The sequence below is a fragment of the Alligator mississippiensis genome, chromosome 16, assembly GCF_030867095.1.
Source record: "Alligator mississippiensis isolate rAllMis1 chromosome 16, rAllMis1, whole genome shotgun sequence".
Lineage (NCBI taxonomy): Eukaryota > Metazoa > Chordata > Crocodylia > Alligatoridae > Alligator > Alligator mississippiensis.
The window spans coordinates 18,773,512-18,791,816 of NC_081839.1; the positions used below are offsets into that span (position 1 = coordinate 18,773,512).

Below are 18,305 nucleotides of genomic sequence, written 5' to 3' on the forward strand. Positions count from 1 at the left end.
AATAAAACTAGGTATAAAAAGTGCGTGCATCAGATGATCAGCAGGAAGGAGGGAACAGAACGGTCACTGCTGTTCCACGCCCGGACCCTGGACTCCTGGTGTGAGTGAGGATCGGATCCTGATCAAGGGATCTTCCCCAGTAACCTCTCTGACAGCATTGACCGGGGACGCTTGACTTCACGGGAATCACTTGACGCGTACCTGACATCGAGGGACTATCAATAAGTTGCCAACCCAGGTCTGTCTATCTGTTGTTTTGAACAGCCCAGTGGTTAATATCCTTGCAGTACCCAGCTGGCCTACAACAGAATTGATCTATCTGTTGTTATTCTCTGTTATTATTATTTACTATTAGCTCTTTAATACCACATTATCTGCTTATCACATTTATCTTTCTGTTAACTCTTGTGCATGTGTAAGCTATAATAAATTTGCCTTTACTTCACTCCTAACTTTGCCTCCTCGATCCGAAACTGAATTAAACAGCCCATTTGGCCTGTGATAAAATTGATACACTCACAGTGCCCAGTTGGCCTGTGACAGTGATGTCATGGTGGAGGTCTGCTGTAGACCACCAGACCAAGAGGATGAGACTTGCTTCAAACAGCTAGAGGAAGTTTCCTAATCACAGGCACTGGTTCTCATGGGGGACTTCACTGGGAGGGCAATACAGTAGTGTGCAGGCAATGCAGGGAGTTTTTGGAGAGTGTTTGGAACAACTTTTTGGTGCAAGTGTTGGAGCAGCCAAATAGGGGCAGTGCTCTTCTTGCCCTGCTGCTCACAAACAGGGAAGAATCACTGGGGAATGTGGGAGTGGATGGCAACTGGGGCAGTAGTCATCATAACTTACTGATTTCAAGATCCTGAGGAAAGGAAAGAAGAAGAGCAGCAGAGTAAGGACTCTGGACTTCAGAAAAACAGACTTCATCTCACTCAAAGAACCCATGGGCAGAACCCCCTGGGAATCTAGTCTGAGGAGGAGAGGAGTCCAAGAGAGCTGGCTGTACTTTAAAGAAGCCTAACTGAGAGTGCAGGAACGAACCATCACAATGTGCAGGAAAACTAGTAAGTATGGCAGAAGACCAGCTTGGCTTAGGAAGGAACTGTTCAATATGCTAACACACACAAAGAAGCATACAAGAAGTGGAAACGTAGACAAAAAATTAGGGACTAGGAAGGAGTATCAGAGTATTTCTCAGGCATAAAGAAATGAAGTCAGGAAGGCCAAAGCACAATTGGAGTTGCAGTTAGCAAGGGATGTGAAGGGTATCAAGAAGGGTTTCTACAAGTATGTCAGCAACAAGAGGAAGATCAGGGAAAATGTGGGTCCCTTATTGAATGGGGGAAGCAACCTAATGACAGATGATGCAGAAAAGGCTGAACTACTCATGCCTTTTTTAAATTTAGTCTTCACAGGCAAGGTCAGCTCCTATACTATTGCACCTGGCAACACAGTGCGGAGGGGAGATGAGCAGACAGCAGTAGCAAAAGAATAGGTTAGGGACTATTTAGAAAAGTTGGACATATACAAGTCTATGGGGCCAGATGGGATCTGCCCAAGGGTGCTGAAGGAGTTGGCCAATGTGATTGCAGAGCCGCTGGCCATCATCTTTGAAAACTCAGGGCCATCAGGAGAGGTCCCAGATTATTGGAAAAGGGTAAATTGTAGTTCTCATATTTAAAAAAGGGAAGAAGAAGGATCCAGAGAAGTACAGAACAGTCAGCCTCACCTCAATCCCTGGAAACATAGCAGATGGAAACCTGATGACATTCAACACTGAAAAAAGCAAGGTACTCCACCTTGCGGAAAAATAACATGCAGCACACTTACAGGCTCAGCAGTGCTATGTTTGCTAACATCACAGCTGAAAGGGACTGGGGGGTCATGACTGACCACAAGATGAATATGAGCCACCAATGAAATGTCACAACTGGTAAAGCGAGCAAAACTCTGGCTTGCATCCATAGATGCATCTCTAGTAAATCCCAGGATCGCAAACTCCTCCAAGACCATTTCAGGCTAGACATAAGGAAAAACTTAATTACTGTCCAAGCCCCCAAGGCCTGGAATAGACTGCCTCCATTGGTTGTGCAAGCACCTACTCTGGACTATTTTAAGAAACATTTGGACATCTATCTTGCTGGGATCCTTTGACCCTAGCTGACTTCCTGCCCCTGGGGCAGGGGGCTGGACTCAATGATCTACTGAGGTCCCTTCCAGCCCTAATGTCTATGCAATCTGTGAAATCTATGAAACATCATGGACCGGGTCCTCAAGGAATCTGCTTATAAGCACTTGGAGGAGAAGAAGATGATTAGGAACAGTCAGCATGGATTTGCCAAGGGCAAGTCATGCCTGACTAACCTGATGGCCTTCTATGATGAGATGACTGGTTCTGCAGATGTGGGTAGAACAGTGGATGTGGTATACCTTGACTTTAGCAAGGCTTTTGATACAGTCTACCACAACATTTTCTCTGGCAAGCAGGAGAAGTACAGGTTGGATGAATGGACTTTAAGGTGGATAGAAAATTGGCTGGACCATTTCTCAGAGTGTAGTAGTCAATGGCTTAGTGTATAAGTGGCAGCCAGTATCAAGTGGGGTGTCCCAGGGGTTGGTCCTTGGGCTGGTTTTGTTTAATATCATCATGAATGACCTGGAAGATGGCATAGAGTGCATGCTCAGCAAGTTTGCAGATGTCACCAAGCTGGAGGGAGTAGTTGATATGCTGGGAGGGTAGTGCTAAGATTCAGAAGGCATCTCTACATGAGACATTGACTGCACAGTAGCTGAATATTACTGCACATTAGCATCTCATGGCAAAAGCCATGCCAAGATGCTACTGTGCAATAGTATTAGGCTACTGCACAGTAGCATCATAAAAATGGTGTTCGCCCATGCTACTACACAATAACTCTGCTTACTGAACATTTATTTAGTTGCCTGTACAAGTACTAAATAAATGCACAGTAACCACTGAGCAGTAGCATCTCATATAGATGTACCCAGAGAGACCTACACACATTTGAGAATCGGACCAAAAGAAATCTCATGATGTTCAAGAAAGAAAAGTACAAAGTCCTACATTTAAGACAGAAAAATCCCATGCACCAATACAGGCTGGGGACTGACTGGCTAGGCAGCAGCTCTGCAGAAAAGGCCCTAGCAGTTATAGTGGACAAGAGGCTGAATATGAACCAACAGTGTGCCCTTGTTGCAAAGAAGGTTAATGGCATATTGGACTATATAGGTAGAAGCACTATTAGCAGATCAAGGGAAGTGATTATCTCCCTTTCTTCAGCACTGGTGAAGCCACATCTGGAGTACTGTGTCCACTTTTGGGCTGCCTACTACAGAAAGGATGTAGACAAATTGGAAAGAGTCCAGTGGAGGGCAACAAAAATGGTTAGGAGACTAGGGCACATAACTTCTGAAGAGTAGCTGAGGAAACTGGGTTTATTTAGTCTGCAGAAGAGAAGACTGGGGGGGGGGCTGATAGCACCCTTGAACTACTAGACCATGGAGCTAGACTGTTCTCAGTGGTGACAGATAACAGAACAAGGAGCAACATTCTCAAACTGCAGCAAGGAAATTTTACATTAGGTATTAAGAAAACACTCTCTCACTAGGAGGGTAGTAAAGCACTGGAACAGGGTACCAGAGGGGTTTAAAAGACCTGGCTAGACAAAGCATTGGCTGGGATGATCTAGTTGGGGATGGTCCTGCTTCGATCAGGGGGTTCAGCTAGATGACCTCCTGAGGTCCCTTCCAACCCTAATTTTCTATGATACTATGATTCTTTGAAGGCAGAAACTTTCCCCTTGCAGTGCTGTCCAACCATTTTTTCCAGTGACTGTGTTAGTGGCTCAGCTTTAAAAGCAGTGCCAGAGCCTGAACTAGGTAATGCTTCACCTATGTAAATAGGTGGTTAGTAGGGGTGTGTGAAGTGGGCCTTATTCAATTTGGATTCAGATTCGGACAGTGATTTGATTCATTGGTTCAGATCACTGTCCCTGATTCGATTCAGCTGAATCTGAATCTGAAGATTCAGTGCTCATTTGGAGAATCAGCGATTCAGACATAGACACAGCTTTAAATGTTTTTTCCATGTACCTTGAGATAGCATGAGCAACTCATGAATGCTGTGATGCTGGGGCGGATGGAGTGCCCCACAGGAGTGGTGGGAGGGCCTCCACATGCTCAGTGGTTAACTCAGAAGTGGACCAGAAGTACTTCCAGTCCACTTCTGGGTTTGCTGGGGAGCACGCTGCCCCGCCCCGTCTACCAGCTCAGCAGTTGGCCACAGGAGGACCCCAGTTGCCCCCCCAGACCCAGGAGGCACCAGTCACTGAGCTGCGGGGGAGCCAGCACGCTCCCCAGTGGACCTGGAAGCGGACCAGAAGAGCTTCTAGTCCACTTCCGGGTCTGCTGCCGAGCACAGTGGGGAGCCACCTGTGTTCCTGTAGAACACTCCATGCACCCCAGTATCGCAGCATTCATGAGCCCCTGCTACCTAGAGGTATGTAGAAAAAACATTTAAAGCTGTGTCTATGTCCAAATCTCCAAATCTTTCCAAATCTCTCCTAATTGATTTGAAGGGTTCCAATTTGATTCAGAGAGATTAAACGGCCCTCTGATTCAATTCAGATTCAGAGATTCAGCCACTGAATTGGGCTGCATTTCCACCAAATTGAATCAGGGCCCAAAGTTTTGCATAGCCCTAGTGGTTAGCATGCTATCCTGGGAAATCTGAGATGCAGGTTCAAACCTTTGGGTGAGGCAGAGCTTGGCACCGAGGTCCTCTGGCTTCCTAGTACTGGGGACAAAAGAGAAGCCAGCTTGCCTCCCTTTCTTCCATTTTGTTGCCAGTGTGCATGCCCTGTCTACCAGTGTTCATGCACAAATGATCATACAGCCCATGCTGTGAGGAACAGAATTCCTATTTGTGCTTTGACACTTAGACAATCAGAACTCCCATGCAAATGACCAAATCTGAACATGCAGACAACCAGCAAGAAAACACAATACCACCCCTTATAATCTAGATCAAGGGTTCTTAACTTTTTCAGACTCAGGTATCCCTCCGTAACTCTTCTGAATTTAGTGGCACCTTTCATGGATACAGGCAGAGGGAGTCCCTCCTTTTCCATGCACAAGAGAGACATGCCCCCTGCCTTTGCCTAAATGCCTGAAGACCAGGGGGTGCTCCTTGCCTGCAAAAAAGTGCAGGGACAGGGGTAGCACTCCTGTCTGTGGTAGTGATGTTCTAGTCTGGGTCCTCAGATGGACCAGAAGCCTCATGGTGCTCCTTTCATCAGGCTAACCTGAAATGGACTGCCTTGTCCTGCCACAGGTACTTCTCAATCTAGACGCACACAACATCTCATGGAAACAGAGGCACAGCAGGGAGGTTTCATCTGGCAGTGCAGTGTTGCCCTTAAAAGGATCCCGTGTCACCCCAGCTGAGAATTTTTATCTAGATTAATGCCTCTTGTTTCTGTTTGTAAATCAGAAAAATGAATAAATATGTAAATAAATGTCTCATTGCTACTTCCAGAAAGAAATAAGTCCAGAATGCATATCTCCCTAATATCTTGTACGGTGAGGACTAATGACACTTGAAAATAATAAGAAATTGTGAGAGGCAAGGATTGCTTTGGATGGTATCTTTTATTGAGTCAATTGTATGGTTGGGATAGACTGGAGAGTGTCCTGAGTGCTGGAAGCAACTGTGGCTTCAGGAGCACCTTGAGCACTGGCAGTAGTCAGGGCCTCAGGAATGCGTGGAGTCTAGAGAACCCTAGCACTCTGGTTGCTATTAATGTCCTTGCTCCAGGCACTTGGGGGCAACAGAAGCCAGGGAGCAGGGACCCGTGGGCAGGGGAGCAGGCAGGCTATCAGTCATCCTATCCACTCACATGGAAAAGAGTGGACAGAGCAAAAGCACTGTGGAATTCCAGAGGACACATGGACCCCCTCTCTGTGTGCAGATGTAATAGGAAATGAAGTACTTCTAAACAGTACCTCTTTTCAGGAAGTTCTATTTTGGAGTACTTTGGCCACTTCTGGAAGCCTTCTGAGAGCATGTACATCTATATGGCTGGCTCTTTGAAATATTTCAAAGGCTTTTCAAATGTTTCAAATGTTATATCTGTCTATAATCTCTGTTGAGAACCTTAATTGGCTTCTCATGTTACCTCCTTTTCATTAGTTTTACTAAAGATTAATTTTGATTTTTCTGCTTGCCTTGAACAATCCTGTGAACTTTGCCATTTAATGGAAGGTTTACTTCATGCTTTTTTGCCTCCCATTTTGTTTCATGTTCTTTTAAACACTCTGTACACTCAGCTATTCAGTCAGCATATGAACAAAAGTTTAAATAAATGAATTCCATAAAATAGCTTAGGATGCAGTGAGAAATTAAGTTAGCAATGTTCAGGCAGGATGGAATACTATAGAAGTAATGCACTCAAGTACGTCACAGAAAATGCCTATACTGCATCTAAAAAGAAAAGACAGAAGGCAACACTAGTGAGACCTGGGAAGAAAAGGTCCTTGCATTACTGCTGTGTCAGTCCAGTGGATCAATGACAGCTAATCAAAAGGGCCAAATCTGGCCTTGGTACATGGAAAAGTTTTTTTTTAAAAAGTTAATTACAAAATAAAAAATTAGGCCTGTAGCTGGTAAAATTTTTGTACAAGTTTTTGTAACTATAAATCTTTTCCTTTTTGTTATTCTGTTCCAAAATCAATAGTTTTCATGTTTGTGAACTTTCTGCAATATTCCATGAAAAATATTTCAATTTGTCAATATAAAATGTTTCAAAAGGGAGAATCAGAATTTCCCAAGGTTCTAATAATGTTTTACAAGCTCTTCAGCTACCTCTTTATATTTAATTGCCAGAATTTCAGGGAAGAGAAGTGGTCTACCTAATGAAGACAGGATAGTGCATCCTTCTATACAGGCTCATTAACCTAGTGAAGTAGGTTTTAAACTAGGCTCAATGGGGGCCCAGAGGTAAGTAAAATGCTGGATGCCATGGGTAAAAAACAAGTAACGGAAGGCAATATGGGAAGTCTTACGAATGTTCTTAGAGTAAATCAGGGAAACTGGAGTTATCAAATTGTTTATATATTAATGAGAGAAGCTTAAAGAATCAATAGGAAGATCTGGAAGTCCTAGTATAGTCATGGAAGTCTGAAGTAGTTGAGATAACGAACCTGGTGAGATAGTTTGCATGGCTGGAACTTTATCATCAATGGATATAACTTGTTCAGAAAGATAGGTGAAAAAGGAGGTGTTGCTCTATATATAAAAATACATTTGTTTCAAGGTGCCATACAAAATGGAAAGTAGACCTGTTCAAAGTCCTGGTCAAGGTGAGAGAGGGGAACAGCATGAGTGATGTCACAGTGGGTATCTCCAATAGACTACCAAACCACAGAGGGGAGGTGGACAAATCTTTTTTTCAACAACTAATTGACTTGTCCAAATCACAAGGACCTGCTGCTCATGGAGGAATGTAATTACCAAAACATGTCCTGGGAAGGTAACATGATCATTCAGCAAGTTCTTGTTGTATGTCAGGGATTACTTTTTGGTACAGGTGGTGGAGAAGCCAATTAGTGGGGGAAGCACTTTTAGAATTTGGCTATAAGTTTTAAGGTAGGAAATGAATGATTTTGCTTTTATTTAGAGAGTATTTTTTTTAAGATTCCCATAATACCTTACTTCTCTGGTCAGACAGAAAACCTCAGCCTCATAAAAGTCAGCTAGGATAACTGTAGTCTCCTGGCTACTGGATTAAAATAAGAAGGAACTTTAGCAAATGGAACAAAATTGTTTGTAGAACAATAATCTCCAAACCAGGTTTCAGGGATGCATGTGTGGTAGATGTCTTTAGCCATTACCTGTTGGTGTAGGTTTATGGAGGACTGGTTTGGGGAGTAGGGCCCCCCAAGGTCATTCCTGAGTAAGTTGTCGCTGTGCATCTTAGTTTTGAGGCAGGTGATATAACGGTTACAAAAGTCCTTGCACAATTCATTCACCTTCTCCAGCTCCAGCAGATGGATTCTCAGAACCTGAATTGCTTTCACCATCTGATAGAAATAAACAAAGAGAAGAAATCAATCCGAGTCTATCAGCTTCCTATTAGTAACTCCAAATACTCATGTACAGCAAAAATAGCTATGAAAGTGGAAATAGAATCTGCATAAATGCCAAAAATGGCATAAATAACTCTCATTCAGGTGCAAAATGTGAAATAGGATTTGGTCTCCCTGTACAATTTCTGGTCTTGTAGCCACATAGGGTAGAATTCAATTACTTTATGGTCAGCTAAGTGTCCAGACTTGGTAATCCATTTGACTGTCTGAGTGCCAAAAATGTCACTTGCACACAAGTTGGAAATCTATTCCTGGTCATGTATCTCTTCACTCAGAGATACACACCCAGGACCAGAATTCCAACCATCATGTAAGGGACATTTTTAGCACTTAGACAACCACAAATGTCACCTAGATGATCTGGACACTTAGATGACAGAAAAGGTAACAGGCCATCTCTAGCCCATTCTCAGCCAATATTTGAGGCCTATGGTGTTAGTATAGGAATGCAGTGTTCCTAGATTGTGGAGTTTTGTCATTACTGATCAAAGAAAATAAATATTTTTACTAAAATATTCCTCTTTCCTTCAGAAATGTGCACTACTTCACTACTCTTATTTACTCAAAAATGCTGCTGCTACATTATTTCAGCTGAAGACAAAAGGAAAGAATGTAATCATTCACTATTTTTAGCAAAGTACCTGTAGTTCCCATTTTAAGGTATTATCAGCTGAAAAAAGTAATTAACCAGTGAAATGTTTGATCTCCTTCCCATCACTTGGCTTCCCAAAGAAGCGCTTTGCTACTGCTTAAAGGCTATTTTGCTAGTCAATAAGTGCATCTACATGTGCAATTCATTTGATTTTATTGGTTCCAGGCACCATGTTTACATGTGCGCCCTGGACCACAGCACATTGAGCCAGGTTGGAGCAGCCCCAGCAGGCAGGGGATCCAGGGGGTCAACCTGCCAGCCTGCCAGCCTGAGGCTGCTCCAACCTGGTTCAACATGCTGTGAAGGGACTGGCTTGGGCACGAGGGTGCTCCAGTGCAGGGCTAGCTAATAGACATCCCCTGTACTAAAGCACCATGATGCCCCAGGCAGCCCCATCAGTGTCTACAAATGCATTGTGGCACACTAAATAACGCTGTAGCAGGATAGTACTTGTGTTTACAAGTACTAACCTACAGTGGTATTTATTACTTTACTGTGGCCTCATAGGACAGCATGTGTAGATGCTGAGACTTTACTGTGGAGCTAATTAGTCAACCCCCAAGTAAATGTCTTGTGTGGATTCACCCAATATCAATCAATGAACCCATCTAGTTCAAAGCATATAACTATGGATCTTTGTCTCCCTTCATTATTTTTTCATCGTGTCTCCAGTATTATAAGACAGAAATTAGCAAGAGTTACCATCCCGATTTAAAAAAATAAATGTCCAAACAAATTTTAGACATTAAGCATTGGGTGTAAAAATGCATTTGATTGTTCTGATCAAGGACATTTTTTCTATTAACAAGATTATGGAGTAGCAACACAGCTGTATGCCTATTCTAGAGCAAAACCCAGGCCTCATTAAATGTACCCAATAAATATTTAAGAAATTACACATTAAAACTGCCCTCTTATAGAACTGGAACTTTAAGTTTCACAGCTCAGTTTGAAATCTCATATAATAGATAAAGTTTCAAATATTCACTACAGGTCAATCAATTAAGTTTTATATAACAAAAATCTTTACATTTCAAAGGTTTTTTAAATGTATAAATCATAGTGCTTATCTTTACAAACAGTTCGCCACAACTGTTCATGGGTAGAATTGACTATGCATATTTAAATGGATTGGCAATCAATTCCACCAAACCCTTCCAGGGGCAGCAGTGGAAAACAAGAAACACTGGGGAGGCCTGTTTTGCCCTTTACTAGTTTGTGTACTCAGAAGGTTATATAAGAGGTACTGAAAATGGGTCAAAAGAAGATGGAGATCTCAAGGTACAGAAATATCTCTCCTTCATAAATTACTATTAAGGCTTTTTCAAGTGAGTCACAAAGCCAGAAGGGAGACAAAAATGAAGGACAAAGAAGTATGGGTAGCCAGGGCAAAGAGGGAATAAACTCCCTTTTGTCTCCATCTACTCAAGGAAATTTTTGAATTAAAGAGTTGAAATCCCATGGGATATATTGGTTTTTCAGCTCTTGCTGCAACACATATGTGTTTGCTCTGATATGCTTGTGAATGTATGCACCCCAATACTCTGTTTTCTACTTCTTTTCTCTTACATAAATGGGAATAATGCACAAGATTAAACAAGATTTTAAAAATGACTGGCATATGCCCTCAGAAATTAAGTTCTCCACAACTATTTGGAAAATGTGCACAAAGAAAGGTGTAGCTCCAGAAAGGTACTCTTGGGGACAGGGTTCCCTCAGACCAGGGGCTCCATCCAACAATCACATTTATGAAAGTCAATATTCAAGGACAAAGGAAAGATTTCAGATACACACACACACACACACACACACACACTAAATCTCTCAATTATCTCAGCTCATTTGCTTAGGGTCTTTCATTTTATGTTCCTGCTTCATTGCGCAGTATATCTGTCTGGATAAAGAGTTACAGTCCAATGGAATACGTGCGTGGGGTTGTAAAAAATACAGATGCTGAATTAATTGACTGTGTGGCACTCAGCAGCTGATTGAGTTGATAATGGCAAGATCTGACCTTTTTCTAATTTCTAATTATGTGCATCTCGGCTGTGAGGAATACATGATTCTTATTCTAATGATAGCTAATGTCACTGCCCTTTTCATCTCCTCTTTGCCATCAGCAATGGTGGATAATTTACATGGAATTAGTAGCATTAAATAATCTCACAGAAAACATAAACAAATTTCAGCATAGGATTTGTTTGTCATCACTTGTCCAGACATAATGATGGCCTTGCAAATCTCACAGAGTGAAGAGGAAAGTCCTAGATATCATTGGGGAAGGTAGAAGTATTACACCCCAAACAAAAGCCACTCTATCTGCTAAGGGGTTTAGGTTGTAGCCGTGTTGGTCTAAGGATATAGGCAGACAAGGTTCCTTGGGTGAATTTGATATCTTTTGTTAGACCAACCCAAATGGTTGGAGAATAGTTATTAAGCAAGCTTTCGGGTTCAAAAACCCTTCGTCAGGCTAAGGAAGCTTCAGCAGTTGGTGTGTGCTCTTCCTGGATGGGATGAAAAGTAAAGAAGCCAGGGGCTGGGCTGGGGAGTCAGCTGCCAGGCAGATTATAATGTATCAAAAATCCAATGTGTATGTTTAGTCCCTGATCTCTAGTATCCAGCAGGTTGATGAAATGGAGCTCATTGGCTCGTCTCTGGGATGTGTTGTGTAAATTTCCCTTGAGGATCAGGACTGAGAGATTGGAGAGAGAGTGGCCCTCCTGTGAGAAATGTGCCCCCACCGGTAATTGAGTGTTTCTGTCTTTGATGGATTTCTGGTGCGCGTTCATTTTGGTGCGCAGTTGTTGTCTGGTCTCTCCTACATATCTTCCATCAGGGCATTTGGTGCATTGGATGAGGTATACTACATTCCTGGAGGTGCAGCTGTAAGATCCTGGGATGCTGATGGCTCTGTTGTGGGGTGTAGTAATAGTGGAGGTGGTGGAGATGTGGGGGCAGGTTTTACATTTCTTGTCCTGGCACGGTCTGGATCCTTTTGGTGTGTTCTGGGGTTGAGGAAGTTTGCTTCTGGTGATGAGGTTGGCGAGGTTTGGTGCTTGTCTGAAGGCTAGGATTGGTGGCTCTGGGAAGATCTTTTAAGAATAGGGTCTTTTTCTAATATGGGTTGCAATTTTTTGAGGATTTTCCGTACAGGTTCAAGGGAGGGGTGGTACGTCATAACCAGCGGTGTGCGATTTGTGGGTGTTTTTCTTCTGTACTGCAGCAGTTCTTCACGTGGTATCCAGGTGGCTCTTTCAAACATGCGATCTACCTCTCTGGAGCAGTGTTCTTCCTGGGTGAAAGCCTTTTTAAGATTGGTGAGGTGGCGATCCCGGGTGTTCTCTTCAGTACAGATGCGGTGGTATCTGAGGGTTTGGCTGTATATCACAGCTTTTTTGGTGTGTTTCGGGTGATTGCTGGTTCTGTGCAGATATGTATGTTGGTCTGTGGGTTTCTTGTATACTGTGGTTTGTATTTTACCCTTTTGGATACTGATCCTTGTGTCTAAAAAGGGGATGTTGGTGTTGGAGTATTCTAAAGAAAGTCGGATGGAGGGATGGTGATTGTTGAATTTCTGGTGGAACTCAATTAGAGATTCCAGGTTCTCACTCCAAATGATGAAGATGTCATCGATATATCGTAAGTACAGCAAGGGTTTGATGGTGCAGTTCTTGAGGAAGTCTTCTTCCAGGTGGCTCATAAAAAGGTTGGCATACTGTGGGGCCATTTTAGTGCCCATAGCTGTTCCCATCATCTGGAGGAAGTGTTGATTATTAAAAGTGAAATTGTTGTGTGTGAGGATGAAGTGTATAAGCTCAGTGATATCTTTGGGTCTGTATTCTGGGTTGTAATCTTGTTCCTGTAGATATGTATGGCAGGCATGGATGACATCCTGGTGTGGGATGTTGGTGTATAGGCTGGTAACGTCCATGGTGGCTAGGAGTGTGTTGCTGGGAAGGTGGTCTATGTTTTTAAGTTTCTGTAGCAAGTCTGTGGTGTCTTGTACAAAACTTGCTCTGTGGGTGACAAGCGGTTTTAGGATAGATTCAACAAAACCTGATATTTCCTCAGTTAGGGTCCCATGGTTGGATATGATAGGTCTGCCAGGGTTCCCTTGTTTGTGGATTTTAGGGAGCATGTAAAAAGTCCCTGGGTTAGGTAGCGGGGGGATCAAGGTCTGTAGTTTTTCTTGTAATCTTGATGGAAATGATTTGATGGTATTGTTGAGTTTTTTTGGTGAAAAGGGGAGTAGGATCTTCTTGTAGTTCTTTGTAGTAGGTGGTGTCAGAGAGCTGTCTGTTGGCTTCCTTTATGTAATCCTCACGGTTTAGGATGACTATGGCTCCTCCTTTATCTGCTGGTTTTATTACTATTTGGTGGTTGGATCTTAGAGATTCTATGGACTTTTTCTCTGGTAGAGAGAGGTTGTGGTGGTGGCGTGTGTTGCTGATTATTTCATTGTTCATTCTTTCCCTGAAGTAGTCAATGTAGCGGTCAAGGTTAGGGTTTCGTCCACTGCGAGGTGTCCAATCTGATGTTTTTTTGGGTTTTTTGGCATTGATCTTTTCTTGAATCTTGTCAGAGGATGAGTTGTTGTTGGGAGTGGGTTCAGTTTGGTCGTGGAAATATTCTTTGAGGCGCAGGTGTCGGAAGAATTCTTCTAGTTCTCCACATTGAAGTATTTTATTAGGGTATTTTTCTGGACAGAAATTTAGGCCTTTAGAAAGGACAGATTTTTCAGTTTTGGTAAGTGCGTGTGTGGAGAGATTGATAATATTTGTGGGTTGGTTGCTGCTTGCAGTTTCATCAAGTCTATCTATCTGCTAAGGAATCTTCACACAATTATAAATAAGTGAATAGAAAACTTTGTTTCTGTTGATCAGCTTCAGACATATTACAGCTGCTTCCTTCATATTCCTGGTGTAGTAGAAGGAAGGAAGAAGTTTTCTTGTGTGGGTAAACACTGACACATCAGACTCCTGAGTCTGACATAGTACATGGAACCAGCCTACATTGATATTTAACAAAAGCTAAGGAAAAGCCCCTGCAGCAGCAACAGCAGCATTTCCTCCTTGTAATACTAATACAAAAATATTACCTCCAAATATTACCTGCTACTCACTTCATCCTCATTCAGAATGCATCGGCTCCATGGACTTCAAAATTCTGCTCAAAATTAATTTTGGCTTGTGTTCCCATTCAACAGTGTAATCCTGCAGTTCTTACTTACACAAGTAAGCCTTTAGGAATTTAAGACAGCACTGGAAGACCCTCCAGAATCATACAGCATAGCCCCTTGCAACCATATCATATAAGTACTTTTATGGACCTATCAAGTTTCATCTTAAAACCAACCCCCAGTATACCTTATACTGGTCAAATGGAATTTGTCAGACTGAGGCCTCAAAATAATGAAAGAATCTCATTATATCTTACGTGGCTTGTGCTAACTACCAACTTTACTCTTCCTCTGAGTTCCCACTGGGTCTGACAAACTTCAGTTCAGAATAATTGTCATTTTAGCACCTCCATTTACATAACTTTAAAGCTATTACATTTTAAACATTTTCCACTGGGCACATACATTTTAACTAATAAGGGTATTAGGCCCCTCATATGTTTCATTACCAAGGGCCAGATTTCTCAGCTCTTACAGGGATAAAAAGGATACATAACTGGGCCTTCAATGGAGATAAGCCCTGCAAATCATAAAATAATAAGTGCTTTTTGTGGGGTGGGCGTGGAGGTAGTGGGGAGGGAAGTGCTGCTTGCTAAAACCTTTGTGTAGTGGAACTTGTGGAGAGTTTCTTACTTAAAGTTTGATCTCAATTTGTTTAGCAAATAAGACCGTTCAGAGTCAGATCTGCTGACTATAATGACCACAGAAGAATTTTCTGCTTTTTACTGCTTTTTCCTGATTGGTCATCAATGTTCTTTCACACATCTGTCCAAGTGAAAGAATAACTATTGATGGCAGTTATGTTAAAGGAGGAAAGAAATCAGCTCATATTTTGAAAAATTTAGGCTGAAGGGAGGAGAACTGGAGCTGCTGGATTTAGGGGCTTGAGCTGAGTAGCAAAGGCTCAATGGGGGGGACACATGGGGCACATCTATACATTCATTAAAGTGCTTTAGGTGCATTAAATCTGGTACCTCTATTGTGAGGTACCAGAAAAATGTGCATTAGCCTATTTTTATGCACATTAGCTAAAGAGCATGATTCTTCTGTGATGCTTTAATGTGCATTAAAATAGGTTAATGCACGTTAAAGCATATGTATAGACATGCCCTAGGTGCTTCTGCAATAAGAGGTGCTGCTATGTTGGGAAGCACTCCTCCTGTCTTCTTTATACATACTTCTCTCCTCACACCTATGCAGCACTCAGCTCTCAGGCTTGGGTAGATTAAGAGTCAGTAGCCATATCTACACATGTGTTTTACTGCAGAGTAGACTAATTGGCTACAGAGTAAAGCTTCACCATTTACACATGCAATGGTATTAGGCTTCAGTAATTTAATTAACACCACCATAAGATAGTACTGTCTGGGGAAGTATTATCTTATGGCAGAGTAATTAACTGTGATTAAATGTACTTGTAGATGCTCACTGTGGGTGTATTAGCCCAGCCAACAGGGGGCTAGATTCCTGCCTGCTGCCTAGCCATACAACTCTGCACCGTCAACATCCTCATGCCCTAGCCAGCCCCTTCACCATCCAATGCTGTCACCTGGAGCTCTAGGCAGAGGAAAGCAGGAGCAGCCCTGGTGTAAACTGCTTTGCCCTGTGTCAAATTGCTCCTGTCCTATGTGCATGTGTAGACACTACACCTGGGAGTAGTTTACTCAGGCTTAAACTGCTTCAGAGTTTATTGTTTTGAATTAATTGTATGTGTAGATGCACTTAGTATATAGAATCATAGGATTAGAAAGGTTCTCAAAACTCACTGTAGAATGCATTATTCTTATAATATACCAGTATTTATATTCCTATGGCAGGAAACAAAGTTATTCTCCATATGGACCTCCTGGCCACATTAGGCATAAACAAAGAACAGCATGGCTACAAGAAGGTAGGGTCCTCACAGAAACTTCAGTTCAGAATAATTGTAATTTTAGCACCTCCATTTACATAACTTTAAAGCTATTATATTCTAAACATTTTCCACTGGGCACATACATTTTAACTAATAAGGGTATTAGGCCCCCATATGTTTCATTACCGAGGGCCAGATTTCTCAGCTCTTATAGGGATAAAAAGGCTACAGAACTGATATCACAGAACACATATGTGATTATACTAGGCAAGGGCAGATCCACGATTTGGCAAAGCGGGGTGTGGGAGCAGCTACACACAGTGCAGAGATGGCTGCACCTCACTCCTAACCTCTTCCTCCTCCCCTCACACCAACCAGTATGGGAAGACCATGACACTGGAACCTCTGGGGGCTTTCTTAAAGTCCCCAGTGCAGATAAGAATACCTTCCTTCCCCTTCTTGCTCACAGATATATTCCCTTGCCCCCATGTCTTGCCTGCTATTACTTTTGCTCCCCCTCCCCCATCCCAGGGAAGCTTCAATGCCCTTCCTGCCCACTCCAGCTGGGACAGGGGCTACACCCCCTCTGGACCCGCCCTGATACTAGACTGCTGTTTCTCAACCTTTTTTGACTTGAGGCACCCCTCATCAGACTTAAGACACCCCACAGAAAATGCCTGCTTTTTCTTTTATCTTTTGACTATGGTAAAATAATAGAGCAATGTTTTCCCTTGCAAAGAACACAGGGGGCATATTTACATGTTTAATTTGTGCAACACAATGAACTCTGGCACAGTTCATACCAGTATTTATTGCTCCTGGGTGCTGTGTTTACACATGCCCCTGGGACTACAGCACATTGAGCTGGGACAGCACGGCCCCAGCAGGCAGCAGGCCCGGGGGTTAGCCTGCCAGCCCAGACAGCTCAACATGCTACAGAGGGGCTGGATGGAGCATGAGGGTGGTCCAGTGTAAGGCTAGCTGGCAGGCAACCCCCACATTGTAGCACCCTTGTGCCTCAGCCAACTCTAGTCTGCATCTACATATGCATTTCAATGAAGTAAATAATTCTGCCATAGGATAGAACTTGTGTTGGGCAGTGCTATCCTATGGTGGAGTTAATTAGTTTACTCTGGCCTAACAGCACCACATGTGTATATGGTGACACTCTACTATGGAGCTAATAAGTTGGCTCCACAGTAAAGCATCTCATGTACATGCACCCAGGAAGATCACAACAGATCAGAAACTTTATTACATGATAAATTCCTATTTGAAATGTCTGGGTTTATCTTGTGAATTTTATTTGAACACCTGAAAGTTCTAATACTGTGTGCTACCTTGTGGCACCCTTGAAAAGATCTCAAGGCACTCCAGGGCGCTGTGGCAACCTGATTGAGAACTGATCTAGAAGACAAGTACAAGAGGAAAAGTTGTAATGAAGAAGAAATGCTAGGTACTGGAAAAAAGAATTCCAGGGAGAAAAGCTCACTGCAGGGAACAAATGACAAGGCAGGACAGCAGGACAAAGTTCCGGTTCTGATAATGGAAAGCTGATTGTGTTTTCACAAAAAAAAAAAAAAGGAAAAGATAAAATTGAAATTTTGTTTTGAAGTTTAGGATTTTTCAGGCAAAACCTGCAAATTTTCACCAAAATGAAATTAGTGAAAATCCCATTGGTAAAAATGTCCCAGTGTAAAATAGTGGCCATCTCTATGTCCGGTCTGTTTTGTGGAGTTAATAAAATCCTACAACCCAGCTTGTCTTCTAAGGTAAATCAGGTTAGTTCCATTGTGTTCAATAGTTCTCGATGGTTTATAAGATTACATTCCCAGTGGCTTACATCTGATTACTCTCCTGTTTTATAAGTTATTGTGACCTATTATTGTAAGGTGCTCTCAGCATTTGTTGGGAAGGCTGGCATATAAATCAAATAAATAAATAAATATAGGGATACTCCATTTAATTCTTCATTCATGATCATAGGCGACGTGTGCCTCCTGAGGCTGGGGGGGGGGGCATGGTGACTGCCTGCAGGCAGTGGCGTGGGTATCGGTGATGAGGGTGGGCCAAGAGGGGACCTTCCACAGGTGACTGCAGTGGTGTCAGTGGTGGGGGGAGCTCCCTGCAGCCCGGAAGTGCCAACAGTGTGCCCAGAAGTGCCAGCAGCACTTCTCAGGATAGGCACCAGTGCTCTGCCTGCCCCTCCTGCCCATCACCTAAGCCAAGAGCACTCACTCTCGGTGGGGGCACCAGCACTCTCAGGGGGTGCACATGTACCCTTGTACACATCCTACATGTCACCTATATTCATGATGCCAGATGTTAAGTTCCAGATACAATTTTACTATTCTTGTATTCTACCTGTGGAGGATGCTCCCAGACTGAGCAATTTATCAAAGGAGTCAAGATGAATAAGATTTATACAGATTATAATAGATATCAAAGAAGG

General features: G+C 42.7%; 1 protein-coding gene across 19 annotated transcripts in view; it reads right to left on the reverse strand.

The window, feature by feature from the left end:
* Nucleotides 1-18,305, reverse strand: part of PKNOX2 (PBX/knotted 1 homeobox 2) — a 922,547-nt gene that overhangs the window by 191,863 nt on the left and 712,379 nt on the right. For all 19 annotated transcript variants that reach the window (XM_019494062.2, XM_059719775.1, XM_059719782.1 and 16 more), the window contains one exon: nt 7,913-8,101. In XM_019494062.2, coding sequence (XP_019349607.1) covers nt 7,913-8,101 — 189 coding nt within the window. The remainder of the gene's footprint in view (nt 1-7,912; nt 8,102-18,305) is intronic.